The following is a 24,127-nucleotide window of genomic DNA, read 5'->3' as shown; positions in this document are numbered from 1 at the left end:
AGAGGTGGAGGTGGTGGTGGTGGTGGTAGTGGATCCTCTGAAGATGGCAGTACAGGGAAAGGAGGTGGTGGTGGAGGTTGAGGATGGAGAGCTGTGCCTCTGGAGATGGCAGTACAGGAGAAAGAGGTGCAGAGCGGTTGGAGGAGGAGTTTGTGGAGGATGGGGTCTCGAGCAGAGATAACTGAAGTGAAAGTGAAGTGAAAGCCCATTGGGAAACTCCAACTCCCATTGTCATTGTGACACAGCACTCCACAGCACACAAGTGAACACTGCACACAACGAAATTGCATTTATGCCTCACCCATGCAAGGGGGCAGCCCTCAGTGGCGCCCCATGGGGAGCAGTGCGGTGGGACGGTACCATGCTCAGGGTACCTCAGTCATGGAGGAGGATGGGGGAGAGCACTGGTTGATTGCTCCCCCCACCAACCTGGCGGGTCGGGAGTCGAACCGGCAACCTCTGGGATGCAAGTCTGACGCCCTAACCGCTCACCCATGACTGCCCAAAGAAGATGGTTGAACAGTAGAAGGGGAGGGGGGGTGGTGGTGGTGGTGGTGGGGGGGGAGGTGGAGGATGGGGAGCTGTGCCTCTGAAGATGGCTGAGGATGGGAAAGAGGAGGAGGAGCAGGAGGTAGAGATAGGGGCGTGTGCCTTTGGCTAGCAGGAGGGAAAGGTGGAGGTGGAGAATGGTGGGGAGCTTTGCCTCTGAAGGTGGCTTAAGAGGAGGAAAAGGTGGAGGTGGAAGAGGGGGGCCTATGCCTGCCTCTCCCAGCACTGCGTAGCGAGGAGGTGGTGGAGGAGGATGGAGGACTGTGCCTGTACCCATGCCTGTGCCTGTACCAGCGCTGCATTGCGAGAGTGGGTGTTGGTGGTGGTGGTGGTGGTGGTGGTGGAGATGGAGGATGGGGACTTGTCCTTCTCCCCCAGCGCTGCATTGTGAGCCTGGCTCTGCGCCACTCTGGCGCTCCCTGCCACGTGGTGCTCCAGGAACCTGGCGACGGCACAGTCAAGACAGCATGCAGAGAGAAGGAGGTAGGGGGTGTGGGGCGGTATACAGTAGAGTTGTGTGTGTGCGTGCATGAGAGAGAGAGAGAGAGAGAGAGAGAGAGAGAGAGAGAGAGAGAGAGAGAGAGAGAGAGAGAGAGAGAGAGAGAGAGAGAGCACGTAGAGGCTGGATAGAGGTGAGCGATGCAGAGACACAGGAAAGGAAAGGAAGAAAGGAGGAAGGGTAAAGAGGGGGTGAATTAACAACTGCTGAGTGGAAAGAAGGCAGGAGATGAGCGAGACGATGGACGACAGAAAAGACAAAAATGTTTCATCACAAAGACGACAGGATGATGGGATGGGATGGGATGGGGCCTACCTTGCGAGGCATCATTTATCATCCCCCAGGCCCCTTAAATGTCCCCCTCACACTGCCATATGAAAGTCCTGGTGGAAGGCATCTAGTAACCTGCCAGCACTGCACTTTCTCCCCGCACAACTTGCACAATGGGACCATGTCGCTGTTTATAAGTGTGTGCAGGGTAGCTGACAGAGGGAGACAAAGGGGTCCGTTGTCACAGGCCCAGGGAGAGGGCGGGGGGGGGGGGGGGGGGGGCAGAATTGGGTCCTTATTACATTGCATGTATTGGGTGAGGGGGACCTTTCAGATGACTTTGTCCCAGGCCCAGCTAAAGCTATCAGCGGCTGTGTGTGTGTGTGTGTGTGTGTGTGTGTGTGTGTGTGTGTGTGTGTGTGTGTGTGTGTGTGTGTGTGTGTGTGTGTGTGTGTGTGTGTGTGTGTGTGTGTGTGTGTGTGTGTGTGTGTGTGTGTGTGTGTGTGTGTGTGTGCTGTGCTTGTATTATCTGACAGGAAGTATAGTTTTATTGGAGTTTTGTTTTTCTAGGTAGTGCCAGAAAACTTTTCTCACTGCCTTAACAGAACATTTTTCATTCACAACTTTTCTCACTTGCAGCCAAGTTTGTAGCCATTGATTCGCATGTTTGCCATAATTCCCCAACCGTCCGTCTCAGCAATAGAAGTTTCCAGGTGATTTTGCAAAACAGGCAGAGTTTGGGTGTCTGTGTCTGTCGTCCGTTTAGGGGTGACTGGCTGTGTCCTGTCCTCTCCTCTCCTCCAAAAGAGGGATATGGATCGCTCGTATCGATTAGCCTTGAATAGGGACAGAGTCTTGTTCAGACTTTGACTCATGATCCGTGTCAGAGTATAATAGGCCTTCTCCAGAAGTGGCAGGATTTACCTCGCTGGCCCCCAAATCGGTACAGGGGTCTGTGCCAAGAAAAGAGGATGAGGATGAGGTGTCTGTCTGCCCATCCCCATCATCTCTCTCCTTCGCTCTCTCTCTCCTTCACTCTCTCTCTCTCGCTCTCTCTCTCTCTCTCTCGCTCTCTCTCTCATACTCACATACTTGCAATACATATGGTACACATATGGGTGGGAGACGTGACGCTTTGTTTTTTCGTAATATTGGTTAAAAACCTACAAAACTATTTATTTTTCCTTTAAAAAACAAATGTCAATGAAAGAAGATGTGGTACATTATGTTTCATATTAGTCTTAGATGAGAAGCAACGTTTTTGTTAAGATTTATGTAAAGTTTTATATGTCAAATATCCTGCGGTGTGACTGTAACATGAATGAAACCTGGAATATAATATATATATAAATTAACCAACAACATTTTGAATAATGTATTAAGCATTTGGCATGATTGCTTAAATATTAACTTCATATTAAGATATGTGAATGTGAAAAAAACTCAAAACAGTAATATTAACTACAAGTTAGTAGTTACTACAAGTAACACAAATTGCGTCCTGTGGGGTGACATGTATGTCAATGTTTGAGAATGGGCAGCTGCAAGGCCAACTACAAGGGTCTTAAAGACTAGCTCCTAACCAGTCAGTACCTCAGCTATTGGAGAGTGGTCTGGAAGTTTAAGGTGACTCTTCACCTCTTAATATGTCTACATATTGCAATGTTTCTGTCACGTAATGCTAAGGTTCATTTTATGGTGTCCTGTGGTGTGACTGCTCTTATAGAAGGAAAAAAGTTTTTTTATAAATGAAAATTCATATTAAGATTAAACACAATGTCATTATCAAGGTAGCATGAGCTCAGATGTCAGTCATTTATACAAAAGGATTAAAATGGCCATAATGCTGTGAATTTCCTGTGGTGCGACTTCATTTTCCTGCGGTGTGACATGCCTATGCAATGTGTTGATGCAGGACACATTTTCCCAAAAATGGCAAAAATAAGGCGAAATTCCTTGGACCACTGAGGGCATTATTTTTTCTATTTTTTTCCAATTTTTTCCATCATTTTTTTCCAGGAATTGGAAAAACTTTTTTGTTTTTTGCGTTACGCCCTTAAACGTCAACCACCCATATACAGTACACACATGCTGCCCATCTCTTTCTCTTTTTCTCTCTCTGTCTCTCTCCCTTTGCCGCTCTCTCTGTCTCTCTCTTCATCAACAAATGAGCTTGCACATGTACACACACACCGCAAAATATCTCTCTCTCTCTCTCTCTCTCTCTCTCTCTCTCTCTCTCTCTCTCACTGAAAAAGAGGAAAGCCAATAAAAATCTTGTCCATCTACCACCACCCCATCATTACATGAGACACACACACACACACACACACACACACACACACACACACACACACACACACACGCTGTCCATCTCTGGCACTCACTCTCTCTCTCCCAGGTGATGCATAGTGACTGTTTCCATGGAGACTGTGTGGTTTCCGTGCCCCATAGTGATGCGTTGGCATACACCCTGTAATTGCAGTCTTTCGCCAGTCGTCCAAAAATAAGCCTGGCCAGGAAAGAGAGAGAGAGTGCAGCCGCTGATGGCTACCATGCCCACTTGCACGCTGGGCACATGTTGTCTCGGCTGACCTATGGGATGGCTGTGTGTGTGTTTGTGTTTGTGTGTGTCTGTGTGTGTGCGCGTCTGTGTGTGTGTGTGTCTGTGTGTGCGTGCGTGTGTGTGTGTGAGCGTGCGTGTACGTGCGTTGGTGCGTGTTTGTTTGTGTGTTTGCGCGCGTTGGTGCAGGTGTGTGTGTGTGTGTGTGTGTGTGTGTGTGTGTGTGTGTTGAAATGAGGTGGTACTTTCACCTGATCCCAGCTGGCATGCTGTCCCCCCCTGCCATCATCACCTGTCCCTTTGCTATTAGCTGTTGGGGGTCACAACAAGCGCACACACACACACACACACACACACACACACACACACACACACACACACAAATACACGCCAGACACCATGCGGTCAATGGTCATGCTCACAAAAACCTTGCTAATGAACATACTCGTTCATGCCAGGCAAATGGGAATAGCTAAGGCCGGGACATTTAGAGATTGTACACTGGTGTTGAATGCTGGAAATTTGCTGCAGGAAATCTGACCATAGGTGTGTGATGTGAACATAATGTACAGATTCACCTACTCTCTCACACACACTCACACACACTCTCTTTTTTCCATTTTGCTGTGTGTAAAATGTATGTGACAAATAAATGCATACCACACCGCACCACACATCCTTCCCTGTTAGTGTCTCCCAATATCCCATGCCGAGAGGACAGCTCGTCTTAGCTCCCCGCTCCCCACTCTCACTCCCTGTCCATGTGCATCTCCTCACTTTACCCCACCCAACTCTTAATGTCTGAGGAAGTTTTCCTTTCTGCGTCGCTAAAAGTTTCTGGCTCTAAAGTAGAAACCCTGCCCAAAAAAATAAGAGCTCTTTCCAAGACATTAAGGGGATCGGCATTAAGGGGGGGGGAAGGCCAGACGCCGTCGCCCAGAGGCGCCCCCTCAGGCACTTGTTAATTAATCAGGAATGATATAATAAACAGGCGGGAGTGTGGAGTGCTGCTGCTGGAGTCGTGGAGATGTGAAGTCACTGGTGGCCATTTTGTGGCCCTGCAAATGAGGATGCTTTTCTCGAGCAGATGTGCATCAGTGCACACACACGCACACACATTCTGTCAGATACGCACACTCAGACGGGGTGGGGGTGGGGTGCTTCAGTTGATGTGGTACATACAAGTTTAGTGTGTTCTCTGCATGTGCACAAACTCATAAAACATTCACATATCAATTGACATGCATTGTATACACACACACACACACACACACACACACACACACACACACACACACACACACACACACACACACACACACACACACACACACACACACACACACACACACACACACACACACACACACTAAGAACATCCTAGATCTCTCACACTGTTGCAACATTACAAGAATCCTGAGTCTTGTGGCAGAAATGTCTGCAAAATGTCTGCAAACATTTATGAACACAGAACTGATGCTGGATATGTGACAGATTTGCACGCCATGAATTATACACAAGCCATTTGCTTTGCTTTGACAGAAGACAGGAGGGGAATAAAAAAAATGCACACTTCTCTTGTCTTTCCATGGCTTCAACAAAGAATGCAAAACGCCTCTTATCTTCTATCACAGCTCATGTGTCATGGCTGGGTCGATTTGATAAGGAGTTCTGTACGCAGCTGATCGCTAGCTAGCTCTGTTGCACATGGATTTGTGTGTGTGCCGGATAAGTGGACATCAACATTCAGAGACCGCGGCTGTCATTGAGCTGTTAACTGGGTGCAACGAATGTACTGTAAATAGCAAGGCCAAATAGCAAAATGGCAAAAAAACAGCAATGTACAGTGCCCTCCATTATTATTGGCACCCCTGGTTGAGATGTGTTTTTAGGCTTCCAATTATTATTATTTTTCTCTAAATAATATGGGACCTTAATGGAAAAAAAGAGAAAAATCCAACCTTCAATACAAGTGCATTTATTCAGTGGGGAAAAAATCCCACATAAAGAAATAATTATTTGACATCAAATAATGTGTGTCACAATTATTAGCACCCCTGTTGTTAATATTTTGTACAACCCCCTTTTGCCAACAAAACAGCACCTAATCTTCTCCTATAATGTTTCACAAGATGGGAAAAGACAGAAAGAGGGATCTTCAGCCATTCCTCTTTGCAGAATCTCTCTAAATCATCCAGAGACCTGGGTCCTCTCCTCTGTACTCTCCTCTTCAGCTCACCCCACAGGTTCTCAATGGGGTTGAGGTCTGGGGACTGAGATGGCCATGGGAGGAGCTTGATTTTGTGTCTGGTTAACCATTTCTGTGTAGATTTGGCCATATGTTTAGGGTCATTGTCTTGCTGAAAGACCCAGTGACGACCCATCTTCAGCTTTTTGGCAGAGGGCAACAGATTTTGATTTAAAATGTCCTGGTATTTCAAAGCATTCATGATGCCATGCACCCTAACAAGCTTCCCAGGGCCTTTGGAAGCGAAACAGCCCCACAGCATCACTGACCCACCCCCATACTTCACAGTGGGTATGAGGTGCTTTTCAGCATGCGCATCTTTCGTGGCACGCCAGACCCACTTAGAGTGTTTGTTGCCAAAAAGCTCAATCTTGGTCTCATCTGACCAAAGCACACGGTCCCAGTTGAAGCCCCAATACCGCTGGGCGAACTCCAGACGTTTGCGTTTATGATTGTGGGTGAGGAAAGGTTTTCTCCGTGCATGCCTCCCAAACAGCTTGTTGGCGTGTAGACAGCGCCTGATGGTTGATTTGGAGACTTTGTGACCCCAGGATGCTACCATTTGTTGTAATTCTGTAACAGTGAGCTTTGGAGATATTTTGATTTCTCTTACCATCCTCCTCACTGTGCGTGGTGGCAAAATAAACTTGGGTCCTCGTCCAGGCTTGTTTACCACTGTTCCAGTTGTTTTGAACTTCTTAATTATTCCTCTCACAGTAGATATGGGCAGCTGCAGTTGAGTGGCAATCTTCTTGTAGCCTCTGCCTGACCTGTGAAGGTCGACGCACATCTGCCTCACTTGTATGCTGTGTTCCTTTGTCTTTCCCATGTTTAAGAGTGGATAAGAGAAATGGCCTCGGTGTCACGTCATAGTTATACCCCAGGGAAACAGGAAGTGATGAATTACTAATTAAATGTTCCTACATACTCTGGTAAACTTTGTAAACTACTGTAGAAATGACAGAAATGCTTCAATTATATTTATTTCCTGGGAATTGTTAAGGGTGCCAATAATTGTGGAACAGGTGATTTAATGAAAAATAATTATTTTTTAGTCAGGGATTTTTTTTATTTTCCTACAATTGAGTTGAAGGCTACATTTTCCTACAATTTTCAGTGTGACAGTATTCTTCTGCAATAAACACTGAATTTATTTTAAGGCTTTTAACACATCTCAACCAGGGGTGCCAATAATTATGGAGGGCACTGTATGTACACCACTGGCATGATAAATAACACGACTTCTCAGCCCATACCAATTAATGTATACCCATTCTTGTTGTCGTGTCTGTCAAAATGTCAAATCTCTCGTTGCTTTGTTTGTTTTTTTTAACTCGGCAGTGTAGATTTTCTGTCTTGCGTCCTCCATTGCTTATGTACGCACTCATGCATGTACACATCACATCACACGGTCGTCAGGTGCCCTCTCTCTCTCTCTCTCTCTCTCTCTCTCTCTCTCTCTCTCTCTCTCTCTCTCTCTCTCTCTCTCTTTCTCTCTCTCTCTTTCTCTCTCTCCCCTTTTTCATTCTCCTGATGCAACACACAGCGCTATTTACTGTCTCCCTGGCTTGAGCTGTCCATCACTCATTGTTTTGTTTTCTGCCTTTTCTCTCCTCCTCCTCCTCCTTCTTCTTCTCCTCTCTCCTGTGGTATTTTCTCAGCCTCATGGCAGCAGTGGAACTGCTCAGCATCTGTGAAAGATCTTCACTTGAACTCCAAGCGTAATAAATAGGCATCATTAAGGCAGTGGGGGAAATTAAGCTCATTGCTTTCTCTGCCCTTGCGAGACATTTTTTCCTCCGTTTGCTAAAGAATAGCACAATCTTACTCCCAATGACGAAAATCAACAAGGACAATTTAGGCTTGTAGGGGTTTTGCGGCTCCATTGTTAGTTAGCACGTAAATGAGATAAGCGCTGTTGCTAATTAAAATGAATCTGCCAAAGGTCAGGTTTTAATGTGGGATTAATAGGAGAAGTTAGCCTTTCGGCAGGGGTCAGGCTGTATTGATTTTCGTGGCTCTGCATACATGTTCATCATGGAGAGCGGCAAAGAGGATTCATTTTACACGCTGCTGGTCACGGAATAGCTGAATGGTACAGACGTATACATTTCTATGGATTCATGCTGTGAAAAGAACAAAGGGAATTCGGGGCTTTGTTTTTTTCCGTGCAGCTCTCTTCACAGAAATGTACATGTCTGTCAATTCTCTATACTTGTAGCTCAAAGGTGTGCTGTGTTTTTTTTCCCCCACCTTTGCATACCCGGGTAAATCCACACTTGTGATTTGAAGTCACACTTGACATTGCACCCGTCAAGTGTGCATTCTCCCTGGAGGGGAGCCGTGTTTTCTGGAAAACAGCTTCTCTCTCTCTATCTCTCTCTCTCTCTCTCTCTCTCTCTCTCTCTCTCTCTCTCTCTCTCTCTCTCTCTCTCTCTCTCTCTCTCTCTCTCTCTCCCTCTCTCCCTCTCCCTCTCTCCTCCTCTCCCCCCTCTCTCTCTCTCTCTCTCTTTCTCTCTTTCTCTCTTACTCTCCCTCTCTCTCTCTCTCTCTCTCTCTCTCACCCTCCCTCTCTCCCACTCTCCCACTCTCTCTCTTTCCCTTTCTCCCTCTCCCTCTCTCTCTCCCTCTCCTCTCCCCCTGGACCCTGACATGGATTGATTTTACCTAAGTGAATAATTGTGTTTTCGTAATTTCTTTCTCTTACTGTATGTTCCTACGCCTTGCAAATTGGCTTGGTTGCAATTCATCTTGCTGTCACTGCAGCATCAATCAGATGCAATGTAACAATGTAGGCCACGTTTAATACTGTGTGTAACATTACTGTACTGAATGTATTGATACTATTGAGGCATAGCATTAGGATTGATGATGGTAGGCATACAAAGTAGAACAATATATTCCACATTTCTTACTTTTTCACTGTAGACATATACAAAGTACATCATATTAAATATTGTTACTTGTGGACTTTATATACACAAAAAAGAACTGTGAAATGAAGGATTAGCTCCTTTTTAGTTTGTGTTTGTTTGGCTGTTTGCGTCCGACTGATAAAGAGGAGAGGGCTTATAAGGACCACTTGTCACTCTCTGGGTTTCTCTCGCTCGGGGCTTGTGTTTTGAGCATGTTTCTTCTCTCCTCTTTGGGGTTGTATTTTAAAGTACGACTCTTCAGTTCAGTCCTCTGGGTTTGTGTTTTGAGTGCCCCCCCCCCCCCAGGGGTCCCCCCCCTCTGGATTTATGTGTGGAGTGCGTCTCTTCTCCTCTCTTCTCTTCTCTGGGTTTTGTCATGGTTCAGCTGCCTTCACCTCTCCTTGGGGGAGAGTAGCCAGAGGCTACAGCAACACACGCCACAGCCATGGGCCCCCTTTGCACCATCCTTTACTCAAAATGCTTTAGACATACTCACATATTCGCATACCATATGTACCTTTACTTTTTTACTGATAGCACGCTCTACTCTTGTAATATAATAACAGTATTGCACATTTATAGCCCTACACCTACATGTGCACCAATAGAAGTGCTCCATCTCACACACACACACACACACACACACACACACACACACACACACACACACACACACACACACACACACACACACACACACACACATATACACACACACACACACACACACACACACACACACACACACACACACACACACACACACACACTCACACAGATAATCTCCATTTCCCCAGTGTGGCTTGTGTGCTGGGGCTGTGTGAGATGGTGCTGACAGAGAGAGCGAAAGAGAGAGTGAGAGCATGCGATGGTGAAGGCAGTGCTGGTAATGGCGATGGAGAGGCCTGTCTGCAGGTGGCAGATTAGATGGTGGAGATTCAGCTCCCCTCAGCACACCGAAGGAAGGAGATGCAGCTCTTACAAAAAAAACTCTATCCTTTAAAGCACCACTCTCTCTGTTATTATTTGTTTACTTTCTCTCTGTCTCTGTCTGTCTGTCTGTCTGTCTGTCTGTCTGTCTGTCTGTCTGTCTGTCTGTCTGTCTGTCTCTGTATTTCACTCCCTCACTCACTCACACACACACACACACACACACACACACACACACACACACACATACACACACATACACACACACAGAGAGGCTTTGTGTCACATTCGTTGGTCTTTCACGTTTTGTCTACAGCCTTTACCGCAATGTCACCATTGCTCTAATGTACTGTATTTGTTTCTCTCAGTTTTTCTACACGTCTGTGGCTTTCTCCATGCTTTTATCATTTAATTCCACACAACCTACAACCTGGCGCACACACACACACACACACACACACAGACACACACAGACACACACAGACACACACAGACACACACACACACACACACACACACACACACACACACACACACACACACACACACACACACAGACACACACAGACACAGACTTGGAACATCTGCTGTTGACCGTTTCGTTGGTCGTTTTCCCTCAACCAGCCATGGCATGGATCCACACTGTCACACAGGGCCACCTGTTTCCTCTGACACACACACACACACACACACACACACACACACACACACACACACACACACACACACACACACACACACACACACACACACACACACACACCACTGCCACCACCACCAAGCACTCCGACTCAGTGTTTTCCTTGTTAGACGTTCCTCGTAATGTTGTCGTCCGCTCCATGCAACAGCTAGTATCAACTAGCCAGATTGATCATTTCACGCCCGCGTGGCTAAAAATGATAACAGTGGCCCTGCCGTGGCCAACCGGTAGGGCACTCGCCTGCCATGTGGCTGACCCGGGTTCGATTCCCGGCCCGGGTCCTTTGCCGACCCCTCCCTGTCTCTCTCCCAATTTGCTTCCTGTCCACCTCTCACACTGTCCTATCAAATAAAGTCGAAAAACACACACAAAAATCGTAAAAAAAAAAAAATGATAACAGTGAGGCGATGCAGCATGTGGTGCATAACAGCCCACTGAACTTGTGTGTTGTGCTGTTTGTCGTGCATCATTAACAGCACGCAATAACCTGTTGCCATGTCACAGCAGGCAGGTAAAGGGAAATAAAACTTTGAGTTTGAATCTGGCATGACAAATAAATCTTATTTCCTAAGGCATTCTCCAGCCCTGTCCCACAGTGTGCCGTCCTCTGACAACAACTTGTCGATAAGAGCGGAGTCGTGAGCCTGGTGAAAGGTTTCCCAGCGGCATGAGACAAGTGCGAGGGAAGGCGAAAGATAAATAAATATATAAACCTGTCCCTGTCTTGCTTAGTGCTGTTGCCTGCAGGATGGAGCAGGGTGTTAGCTGGAGCTTTTTGCTTTTTTTCTTCTTCTTCTTCTTCTTCTTCTTCTTCTTCTTCTTCTTCTTCTTCTTCTTCTTCTTCTTCTTCTTCTTCTTCTTCTTCTTCTTCTTCTTCTTCTGCTTCTTCTTCTTCTTCTGCTTCTTCTTCTGCTTCTTCTTCTTCTTCTTCTTCTTCTTCTTCTTCTTCTTCTTCTTCTTCTTCTTCTTCTTCTTCTTCTTCTTCTTCTCCTCTTCCTCTTCCTCCTCCGTGTCGTGCCTCCTGTGGAAGTTCCTGGGATGAGCTGTGACGAGCCTCTCAGCCTTGCTGCCCAAACTTGACACAAGGAAGTACATACAGTGGGGGGAAGGTTTTGTGACTGTTCCATGAGTGTGTGGATGGTTCCATGAAGAGTGAGAAATCTGCCCTGAACAGTTACACAATTTGAAAAGGTATTGAAGTTATTTGTAGAAATGATTAGTCTTAAGGGGTCTGCATACTTCACGTGCGCACTGTGGCGCGAAAACCATTAATGACGTCATCACTTGCGACAGACTATTCATACTTCAAACAGGCTTTCGCTCGCATTGTCGGAAGTGCCCTCTGCTGTTCATGAGAGAAACGGCAGTATCTTTCGCAACTCGTGAGTTCTACGGATGTATAAAATAGAAAGCCAAACACGGCTGCTGTAGGGCTACTGAACGTCTGACTTGTGACTTACCACATTGAAACATAGGCTATATTTTTTGTTGTAGCCTACATTGCCAGACCATTCCAAGACCATGTGAGAGCATTGTTCTGGCGGCAGAATTTATAAATAGATCGCCGAACACAACGTGCTTCTGAACAAAGTAAACAATTGTTTCACTGAACAACATTTAAGAGAGAAGATAAAATGAATAAATAACTCTCTAGGACATGTTATTATCCTCAAAATGATGCAGGATCCATTCTGTAGTAGCCTACGGTAGTTGTAGCCTCTCTTCGCAACTCCTGCTTTATCTGCCTACCTGCATGGTCGCTGGTGGCGCACGACAAGTTACAAAAAATGTGGGGTGCACGACGTCGTGACACGGCGGCGAGTGAGGTCGCGAGTGAAGTATGAAGGAGGGTAGCGCCAGTCACGACAAGTATGAATCCCCCTTTAGTCTCAGACTGTTAAGGGTGATGCTATGTGTATATTGTATTGACATCAAATTGTTGTATAAAACATCAGATTTATGTCCCTATGAATCAATACTGGCTCTTTTTTTTAAATGTCGAGAGTCATAGTGGTGTTTGCGGTGTTGAGTTGCATATACACATACAGTTTCAATGTAAATCCTGTAGTAAGGGAGGAAGGGCTTATAGAGGCAGAGAGACTGAGGAGGAGAACCAAGAAACACAAGATGATGAGACGGCGTGAAAATGGAGGATCATGGGACTGATTGTGGGAGGTAGAGTAGGTAGCAAGGGGATGGGGGGGATTGAAGACGACTGCAGAGGCACAGATATGACACAGAGGGAAGAGAAGAAATGATTTGAAGAGGACTGGGTGGGAGACGGAGGGTGGGGGTGGGCTGCCATGTTTTTAATCACCATCACAGCAATTTTGAGCATGCGGTTGAAATTAAAGTGCCAAAGCTGATCAAATCTTTGGGCACTGACGCCACATTTAACCGCAATGATCATGGCAAGAGGAACAGAGTGAGCTTTCATTAAATAACTCCACTCGACAAAACACAAACCATTTTTGTGTCTCTTTCCTTTGTTGTTTAATTTCCTTTTTTATATGAATCTGAAATGGATTCCCTCATATTGGAAAGGCAGGGGTTATTGGAGGCTGTGAAGCTATGGGGAAAAAGTAAGGTAGAAAAATTATGCAATTACCAATATTGAAGCTGAAAGAACTCGGTAAATGCTTGGTAGTCGCCTTCTTTTAATTTGAAGAGAGTAAATGGCAAATGGCGTGCACATCTGTGTTCATCCTCCGTAGCACCACTGGTGGTGGCTTTGTAACTGTATAAATGCTACTCACAGCAGTAAGCAACTTTCTGTAGAGATTGCGTGTGTGTTTGTGTGTGTGTGTGTGTGCGTATGAGTGCAAGTGTGTGCGTGTGTGTGCACAGTGCCGTGTGTGGTGCTATCCGTCATAGCTGTAGTTAAGATGCTGCAGCTTTTGTCAGCGTTAGCAGCTGCATGCTGCGTAGCTGTGCCATGCTGCGCCAGATTAGCATAATTTAGAACATCTCTGATTAGCCTCAAAACACCCCCACCCTGCACACAAACACTTTGGGTTTTTTTTGTCATTTTTTTGTCATTTTTTTTTCTTTGCTGAAAACATCTCCAATGATGATGGGGGAAGCTGTAGACTTGCACACAACAAGAAAAAAGACACCGACCCTCATACAAATCATACGCACACACACACGCACACAGACACACACACACACACACACACACACACACACACACACACACACACACACACACACACACACACACACACACACACACACACACACACACACACACACACACAGAGGGACGCAGCCTCTTAGATGTGATATGCTCACATGCATATGAACATGTTTATGCACCCTCATACACATGCAGTCACACGCCACCAAGCCACTACACCATTCATCTGCTTTCGATGGTGTTGTGTTTTTAGTGAGAGATGAGGGATCTCTCTCTCTCTCCCTCTCCCTCTCTCTCTCTCTCTCTCTCTAGCGGAGCTCCTGTGCTGTTGAATCTGATTGCATGTGAAATGAGCTGAGCTGAGCCCTCGTGCTCTCTCCTAATCCACCATGAAGAGGTCGCTGGCAATTTCCTGGCCGACTAAACAAATACCGGCATCACAGAGTGTGAAAGAGGAGCTAAGTAATAATAAATAAAATCAAAGGGGGGAATAAAAAAGCATTTGGTGAGTGAGCAGCTCCCTCATCATCTCTCTCTCTCTCACTCACTCTCTCTCTGTCTAGCTGTGTCTTTCTCTAAGCTAAATTAGTGCTTAGTGTCTTCCTCTGAGCATCTATGTCTGTTTAAAAGATGCCATGTCCGTGTGGGTCAAAGCGGCCTGATGGATGCTGGCTGCAGTGCTTGTGGAAGTATCTCTCTAGTGACTTCTCTCCGGTGGCTCCCAGCTTGCTCTGCACCTCCCTTCCTCCTTCCCCTCCTCCCTCCATCCTTCGTTCCCCTCTTCCCTCCGTCACTCCCTCCTTCCCTCCCTCAACCCTGCGGCCCAGTGGAAGCAAAAAAGTAAAAGCAAAGGGAGAGCTAAGCTTAAAAATTGAGAATTCAGCAGAAGCTGCATTCTTGCGGACCACAGACTCTCGACTGGCCCTGCTGTCCTAATGGTCTCTGCAGCCCATTAGCGCATGTTTGAATAGAAGGAACCACCAGGCGCTTACCGAGACAGAGAGAGGACTCTTTAAGGCGAACCGTCGGATGAGTTACTGCCTTGATATAAATAGAAAGGTACAGCCAAAAGCAATGTCTGGCCTCTTTGTGCTCTCGATATAGTAAGTTAATGTATTTTCCATTACCACGCAAGAAATTAATGTCGTGCTCCAATGCAAATAGTTTTGGATAGATGTTCCTAAAAATAAGGGGCCCAGACAGACTCGATAATACAGCAGATGCTTTTGTGGGTTTTCGATCAGCGCGAGTGTGAATCAGCGCTTTATTTAATTTTCATCTGTCGTAAAGCGCCCTCCCCGTGAGAGAGGCTTAATCTGGCGGTTTAATGCCGCGCACCGTAAACCTAATTGTAATTGCCACCATTAATCTCGGGTGTATGTTCAGCTTCCACATACATTTCCAGGAAAGGCATAGCGGCCTGATCGATTGTCATCAGTGAACTCCAATAATTGAGAAATATGGCTTAATCCAATCCCATTGCTTGGTTCCCTTTCAAATGCAGAGCACTGACATGAAGAGAACTGGCTTTGCACCAAGTCAAAAACATTTTCTCAATTTACTTCTGCTTCTTTAGCATAACCTAAAAAAATAGTACTTCTGTTCTTCTCTGTTAATGTTCTATGCACTCTATGGGCTTCCATAACTCCCATGTACAGTTTCTGCCATTGACTTCAATGTTAAACGCATCATGGCATTGATTAAGACAGAGAGTCCTAACCAAGTATTGAACATTGCATATTATGTAGAAAGTACCAAATTTCAACTGATTTGATGTGAACCGAATTTTGATGAAGAAAATTGTGATTTTATTACAATATTCTAATGATGCGAATTCCCCAATTCATGTTTTTTTTAGCTGGAAGGCCAAAATATGTAAAAAGAAAAAATTGAATGATTGGAATACTTAAACAACTGGGCCATGAATCTACAATCCATGACAGTTTAACCTTATTGATGGAATTATGGAAATAAATCAACTTTTTCATGCTATTTTAATAAAGTGGCCTGGAGCTGAAGGTTGTGATTAGGTTAATCGCATGATTCGCTGTTCCGAGGCTGTTTTGTGCGTTGCATGAACTGACGGTTTCTGAGGAAAAGAGTGGGCGCATAAGCACTACGGAGCTCAAGGGTGACCGCTCGTATTTTCAAGGAGCTTCAATTCTTGGTGTCACATCTGGCATACAATCTTCTGGCAGGTAGCTTGATAAGCAAGACCCTCTGTATCTCTCTTCAAGAGGGGGTGTGGCTCGTCGGACAGGGCCGTGGGTATAATTACTGGACCGACGGTGTTTTTAGATAATGTGAAAAATCTTCTCCGGGAAAATTTTCAAATCGGGAAGAAATCGGCAAATGAGTCAAAATTAGGGAGTTTCCCGGGAAATTAGGGATGGTTGACAGGTATGCTGGGACCCCTTTACTACTAGCTCAGCCCCCGTAGCTATATTTCCTGGGACCCCTCTACCTGAGAGCCTGGATAAGATAATACTCTTAGAATCTCTACCTCTTCTGTTACCTCAGCCTCCATAGCTATATTAGCCTGGGCCCCCTCTACCGCTAGCTCAGCTTTCTCTTAGCTATATTAGCCTGGGCCCCCTCTACTGCTAGCTCTGCCTTCTTAGCTATATTAGCCTGGGACCCCTCTACTGTTACCTTAGCCTCCTCAGCCTCCTGTATTAGCCTGGGACGCCTCTATCGCTAGCTGTCAGCCTATCGTACTGTTCCTCATTACCTGACATCCCACATTCTCCTCCTGTAGTCTGTCAGGTGACTCTGGTGGATGAGCAGGCCACAGAAAAAAAAGGTTTGGAGTTTGTAATATTCTCTCTGCAATGCAATATCATTTTCTTTCTCCGTGTATGGCTCAGGGAAGCGGACAGGGTTACAGGCAGGACAAAAGGGTCAGTTGCCCCAGGCCCAGGGCAAAGAAGGGGCCCAAGAATTTGGGTTCTCATGTCATTGTATGTATTGAGTTGGGGGGGGCTTTCAGATGGCTTTGTCCTGGGCCAGTCCAAAGCTGTGAGCGGCTAGGCATTGGTGGGAGTTGCTCCAAAAGTGCCTCTCTTCATTTTTCTCGTGAGCTTCCCTGCAGTGCACTGCCATTAATGACTGGCTGTCCATCAAGATTTGGTTTAATTAGTTGCGACTTATTCGCGTATTCTGTGCACAGCTGTACTTCAAGGATGTAGTTGAGTGCATTAGTGTGTGTGTGTGTGCGCGCGTGCGTGCGTGCGTGCATGTGTGCGTGTGTGTACGTGAATGTGAATGTGAATGTGTGTACGTGGATGTGTTGTATATGTATATCTGTGCGTGTGTCTGTCTGTGCGTGTGGTTTGTGTGTGTGCCCATTTTCTGAGTGTTTGTGTGCGGGGGGGGGGGGAGTATCGTTGTGAGCATGAAGAGAAGTTTTTCTGTGTCTGTGAGAAAGGTCTTTGTGTGTGTGCATGTGTGTGTGTGTGTGTGTGTGCGCGTGTGTGTGCACGTGTGCGTGTGCGCGTGTGCGTGTGCGTGTGGCATAGTTCAATGTGTGCATGGGGTGTCGAAGAGCGAACCCCCAGGTTTTATATCTTCTCTTCCCTCTCACTTTCTTGGCTTCCCATTGTCTGGGCCGTAATGTGTTTTCTGTGATGGGCTGTGTGCTTACTCAAACCCAAATGCAGCACAATATTATCTTGTAGAACATGTTGTTTGGTGCGGAGTGAATAAGGACAAAGCAATAGTGCGCCGTAACCGTACAGATGAAAACATTTCACATATTCTTCCTCTTTCTTTCATTCTCTCTCCCAATCTCTCTCTCTCTCGCTCGCTCGCTCTGTCTCTCTCTCTCTCTCTCTCTCTCTGTCGCTCTGTTCAATTTTTCCTCTTTCTTTTCTCTATTTCCCTTATCTGTCAACCTGTCTCCCTCTAACTAATCTGCTTTCTCTCTGTCTCTCTTCAATTTCTTGCTGTACCTTTATCTTCTCTCCCTCTCTCTTTTCTCACTTGATCTATTTCTCTCTTTCCTCTCCCTCCTTTCCCCGTCATCTGCCTCCCTCTGACTCATCTCTTTTTCTCTCTCTCTCTTCTAATGTTCCATTCTATCTCTCTCTCTCTCTCCCTATAGGAGGGCGTAATGTCGACAGTCTGCAGCAGGCGCTGCACCAGTCGGTCTTCCTGTCTGCGATGTCGGCCCACCCGGGTAAGGACCTGCCGCTGTGCTGGGAGCAGCACTGCAAGCTGCTGCCGGGGGTGGCCGGCGTCCAGGCCAGCCGCGTGGCCCACTGGACCGTAGACGAGGTGAGAACCACCGCACCATGAGCACACAACACAAAACCTCATGTCTCACATAAGGCTAGTCGCTAGGGTGCATCAAAAAACGTTTTTTCAGCCTATTGATCTGTCTGGGTGATAAAAGTGTTCCACTGCATGTACAAATAACACATGCAAAATATTTTTGCAATCCATGGTGGTTTACAGGTCCAACGGAATATGAGCTGATATGAAGGACTTGTGGATTAACTGCGTCAGTCTTTGCCAATTCAACGAAACCCTCCCACCTAATAACTTGGACTGTTTTTGTGATTTTGTTGAAATATTTTAACCTAAATATTTAAATGAAATAAAACCACTTTGACATATGTAAAATAACAGATTCCTAATTAACTATAATCATCAGTACCCCCCAAAATAATAGATATAGGTATTTCCGAGAAACTGGGAAATTCACACACTGACACACAGGCTAAGCAAAAGGAAAAAAATCATGCAAATTGCTCCAAGAATGGCAATGCACCAATCAAGTAGTCAATATGGCATTTGATACCACGGCTTCAAATACTGGCCATCTGAGCGCAGCCTGCATAGCCATACAGCTTTCACTGGGACGACCACTGCTGTGGTCTGGGTGCCGCCATCACATTGGTGAGGTGCTACTCAGTCAAATATTTAATGACCTCAGACTGGAGGTGTCACGCTCACCAGAGGTTGCACTGTTCTCTCGTCTGAGGGATAATTGGCACCTATTGCCACATGATGACAGTGCAATTTGGAGCAATTTGCATGTTAGGTTGCCAATGATAGTTCCACAAGCTTCATCAGCCCCCTTTGTATATGCAGGCACACCAAGCAACTTCAGCTGTGTATTATCTCCAACAACAACTGTCAGGCGCTCTTCCTTCTGGCGCACATTGTCAAGTGTCTGCGTCAACTTGCTGTCCCAGTGCAGGGTGCACAAGGCAGGTGGTATCCACTGCTCATGGCATTCCTCACTGATGGTCTTCAGCACTTTACGGCGTGATCGATCTGCTGTGGCATAGGATGTGGAAACTTTTGACAAATCACCACCTGACTCTGAGATCAGGCCACGTGTGAAAGCAGCTTGCTGCATAGGAGTCATCTTCAACCTTGTAGCCAGTGACACACAAGATTTGGCCGGCTGAGGATGTCTGGTGGAATCAAGACTGTGGTGCCAGACCTGCTTTGTGTCCTGTAGACACCAGAGTAAAGTCCTTTCAGAAATTACTTGTGAGAGTTGCAAGTAAGAATTCAAAGTCCCTCCATGGCTGAAGATCAGCTCAACAGTTATTCACCATGCCTAACAAACTCAGAGTCAAACACTCTGATTTTCATGAGGCCTTTATTTATTACAACATTCTATCCAAAACTGAAGATTTTTTTTCCTTTTGCTTAGCCTGTGTGTCAGTGTGTGAATTTCCCAGTTTCTCGGAAATACTTATATCTATTATTTTGGGGGGTACTGATGATTATAGTTAATTAGGAATCTGTTATTTTACATATGTCAAAGTGGTTTTATTTCATTTAAATATTTAGGTTAAAATATTTCAACAAAATCACAAAAACAGTCCAAGTTATTAGGTGGGAGGGTTTCGTTGAATTGGCAAAGACTGACGCAGTTAATCCACAGTTCCTTCATATCAGCTCATATTCCGTTGGACCTGTAAACCACCATGGATTGCAAAAATATTTTGCATGTGTTATTTGTACATGCAGTGGAACACTTTTATCACCCAGACAGATCAATAGGCTGAAAAAAGCATTTTTTGATGCACCCTACTAGTCGCGTGGCACACCGTAGACAAGGTCAGGTGAAAACCAGTGCACACCCACTATGAACACAGAGCACAAAACCTCATGTCTCCAATTAGGTCCACTTCGGTTGCTGTTAGGTAGCCATAGGCATGGTGAGAACTTGAAGCACTGCACCACAAGCAGAACGCACACATGGAGAACATTAACCTGAAATACAAAACTCAAGAACATAATGTAACTACACAAAACTTCATGTCATATACTCATAGCAGCTGCTTAGAACACTGTAGACGAGATGAGAACCTACTGCCAGGCCAACACATATAAAGAATGTTAACCTGACTTATAGAACACTTCTCAAATGAAATCAACTTCTGTTGCTGTTACACATACACTACATATTGATAGTGCTTCACTGTACCACACGTACAACACACAAAAAGAACGTTAAACAGAAACGCAGAACATAAAACCTCATTTCTTGACTCAAATACATTTCTGTTGCTGTTACATATTAATGGTGGTCCACTACACCACAGACAAGGGTGAGAGCCATTTCCTGACAAGGAACACACACATGAAGACCGCTGACCTGAAACACTGAAAACAAACCTCAAGTCTCAAATTTAATCATGTTCTTTACCTGTTAAATATTCATTGTAGCCGTGTTGCCCGCTGGACCATAGACAAGGTGAGAACCGAACCCTCTGCAGGAGCACACATTGATGAATGCTGACTTGCTAGCACAAAATGCCTTGTCTCAGCTTGGATCAAGTTCTTTTGCTGTTGCATATTATTACAGTAGTGGTCCACTGGACTGTAGACAAGGTGTGACCCGCCGTACCAAAAGAACAACACACATGAATAACGTTAAGCTTAAAACGGGGAACACAAAACCTCACCTCTGGATTTAAATACAGTTCTGTTGCTTTTACATATTCATAGTAACACTGAAATATTACGGTTATCTTGGATCAATAACCCCCGCAACTGAAAGTGTACCACGTATTGAACTTCCAGTGCTCTGACATTGAGTAGTACATAGATCAAAGAGCACCCTCATTGAATTTAACATGAGCAAAGGCCTCAAAAGGTCTCAAAAACTAAAAAAAACCACACCTACCCATTGTCTTAAATACAAGAAATGCCCCTGGTCTGAAACCAGCCTGGAACCAGAGCTAGAAACAAAAACTCTGGCCATTTCACTTTTCATTTCTAGCTCCTATTTAGAATTCTGTTCTAGCCATGAGGAGTTCACCCCTCCCTGAGCAACTTTGCCTCTCCTAGCACTTTACTGTTAGCACTGAGCTTTTCTCAAGTAGTCAATGTGGGCTAACTTTTCCAACACACATGCCCTGAGAGCACAGCTGTTAAATATAATTACATTAGCCATGACTGATGTAGAATTCTCCTTCTTACCTTAACTTATTCCTCACCCCACCTTAACAAATACCCTGTTTTTCCTTCTCCTTTCAACATTCCCCGTCGCTAGCACATGTGAATGGAAATTGTGACACGCTTTAAATACAGCAGTGTAAATAAGGGTTGGTATACATCATTAGATGATAATCGCTAGCTGCCTGGGAGCCTAAAACATGAACCCCGTAATGGGATCGGATGTTTGATGGCTTCAAATTAGCGGCTAATTAGCTGTCATTAAGTTCATAATGGCCACTTCTCTTTTGCAGCTATTTGGTTTTTTTTATGAATCATTATTCCCCTCGCATGCTCGCTGGTGTGTAATTATCGGCCGTTTCTGGCTGTCACAGGTTCTGCGTTTGAGTTTGAGTGTGCTTGGTGCCCAGGGAAAGACTTGATTTACTTACTTTAGTTTGCACACTCAAACACTTATTAAAGCTCATCATAGGACACAGTTGGCTCCCGTGTCACTCAGAGCCGACTGTGGTAGAAAGAGACCATAGATTCAGCCATTGTCTTTGCTTTGCGTTCCCTGGAGGAGTAGTTTAACTTGATCCATTTCGCCTCATAAAATACCTCCCACTGTTATGCCCCCGTGAGCACAGCTGCTGAAACCAGGTTTGCCACCCTGCCGAACACAATGTTCTGGAGCAACCGAGCTTGCGTTGAGGTGTGTGTGTGTCTGTGTGTGTCTGTGTGTGTCTGTGTGTGTCTGTGTGTGTGTGTGTGTGTGTGTGTGTGTGTGTGTGTGTGTGTGTGTGTGTGTGTGTGTGTGTGTGTGTGTGTGTGTGTGTGTGTGTGTGTGTGTGTGTGTGTGTGTGTGTGTGTGTGTGTGTGTGCATACGGTATAAGCAGGAGTTCAGGAGTGTTTCATTGTGTGCGGTCAGGCGTATCGGTATACGTGTGTGTCTTTGTTAGCAGGCTGTCATGAAGGCTTTTATTGCTTTGATAAGAGGTTGCAGTTTTGACAGTGTTGTTAGTCTGTCAAGAACAGTCTGTTTTTCTCCCACATCTCCTCCTCCTCACCCTCTCTGTCTCTCTCTCTTGTTCTCAGTGTTGCTCTCTCTTTCTCAGTCTCTGTCTGTCTGTGTCTGTTTGTCTGTCTCTACCCATGACCCCTTGTCTGTCTTACTCTCTCTCTCGCTGCCTTTCTCTCTCTCTGCCTTTATCTCTGTGTGCCTCTCTGTCTCTCCCTCTCTCTCTCTCTCTTTTTGTCTCTCCCCCCCCCCTTCCTCCTCTTCCTCCTCTCTCCTCCTCCCATCATTTCAAACCTGACCGTTGAAGGAAGCCCCCCTTTGATGGTGAGCGGTGAGCCTTGTGCAAGGGAGCGGAGCATTGCCATAGTTACGTGCTGGAAGTCACTCTCTGACCCTTGCCGTCTGTCAGTAAACAGGCTGGGGGTTGTAAACGCCATGCTCCCCTTCCCTCTCCACCCCTCTCCTCTTCTCCAGCGCGCTCGCTGGAGCACAGGAACAAGGGGACTGTAAACAGTCTGTAAACACCATCTCACGCGGGCTGCTCTATTCTCACAGGACCGGGCGGATTAAATCACAAACGTAAACAAACTTAAGTTGTGTTTGAGTTTTGCGCACGGTACATGTGCGTGACCGCCAACCTTATGTTATGTGTTATGTTTCGAGCATGATAATGAGTACATAGTAAATGCACACAGCAAACAGATGCCAAGTTTTTTTTTCCGGAATGCTAGATGTTTGCCAAAATGGCAATGTGTTTACAATGAAGAAAGTTAATGCAAGCATATGGGAGAGAGAGAGAGAGGGGGGGGGGAGAGAGAATGAAGGGGGTGAAAGAGATGAAAAAGACAATTGTTTGGCCCTCATCCCAAAAGTCTGCACAAATATTAAAGTGTCTCAAAGAGACTAATCATGCCCTTGAAAAGTTCTTGGCTGCCCATAAGGAGTGTCTGAACAAGCCAGACTCCCCAGTAATTGGAGCTCCACCAATAAGAGGGTCTTCATGAACCCCTGATGACAGTTCACCAGTATCTTTGGCTCCAATTGAATAGTTAACATGCATCGCTGATCACACTTGAGAAAGACAGGGAAAGGTCTTTTGGCTGTTTTCTCTCACTCCCCTTCACCCCCCCACCACCACCACCTCTCCCTCTTTCCCTCTCTCCCTCTCTCTCTCTCTCTCTCTCTCTCTCTCTCTCTCTCTCTCTCTCTCTCTCTCTCTCTCTCTCTGTCTCGGGAGAAAGAGATTCATCTGAAATGCCAGCGTGTCTCTCAAGACCTGCTCTGTGCTAAGGAGCCATTTATATTCACATGCACCCCCTCCTCTCCTCATCTACCGCCTCCCCAGTGCACACCGCCCCCAGTATACACCTTTGAACACCTCCTGTAATCCCGGCGTGGCCGTGTCGCCAGCCAAGCCTATCGTCTTCTCTCTCCATCTCTCCTATCCTCTGCTCTGTTCTCCTCTCCTCTCCTCCCCTCTCTTCTCCTCTCCCCTCCTCTCTTCTCCTCTCCTCTCCTATCTTCTCCTCTTCTCCCCTCTCTTCTCCTCTCCTCTCCTGTCCTCTCGGCTCCTCTCTTCTCTTCTCCTCTCCTCTCCTCTCCTCTCCTCTCCTCTCCTCTCCTCTCCTATCTTCTCCTCTCCTCTCTTCTCTTCTCTTCTCCTCTCCTCTCCTCCCCTCTCCTCTTCTCTTCTCTACTCTCTCTCGGGGCCGACCGTGATTGATGATTATTTGGCTCTGTGTTCTACGCCACCCCACCACCCTGAATCCCCCACCTCTCTCTCTCTCTCTCTCGCTCTCTCTCTCTCTCTCTCTCTCTCTCTCTCTCTCTCTCTCTCTCTCTCTCTCTCTCTCTCTCTCCCCCCTCCCTTCACCCACCCCTTGGGGAGTGA

At 46.0% G+C, this 24,127-nt stretch overlaps 1 protein-coding gene across 1 annotated transcript in view; it reads left to right on the top strand.

Moving 5' to 3' along the window:
• Window positions 1–24,127, top strand: part of LOC134455593 (lethal(3)malignant brain tumor-like protein 4) — a 124,256-nt gene that overhangs the window by 88,306 nt on the left and 11,823 nt on the right. The window contains exon 18 of the mRNA XM_063206747.1: window positions 17,916–18,088. Coding sequence (XP_063062817.1) covers window positions 17,916–18,088 — 173 coding nt within the window. The remainder of the gene's footprint in view (window positions 1–17,915; window positions 18,089–24,127) is intronic.

Source organism: Engraulis encrasicolus, chromosome 9, assembly GCF_034702125.1.
Source record: "Engraulis encrasicolus isolate BLACKSEA-1 chromosome 9, IST_EnEncr_1.0, whole genome shotgun sequence".
Taxonomy (NCBI): domain Eukaryota; kingdom Metazoa; phylum Chordata; class Actinopteri; order Clupeiformes; family Engraulidae; genus Engraulis; species Engraulis encrasicolus.
The sequence above is the reverse complement of the archived record's forward strand: the minus strand, read 5'-3'. Positions and strand labels throughout refer to the sequence as shown.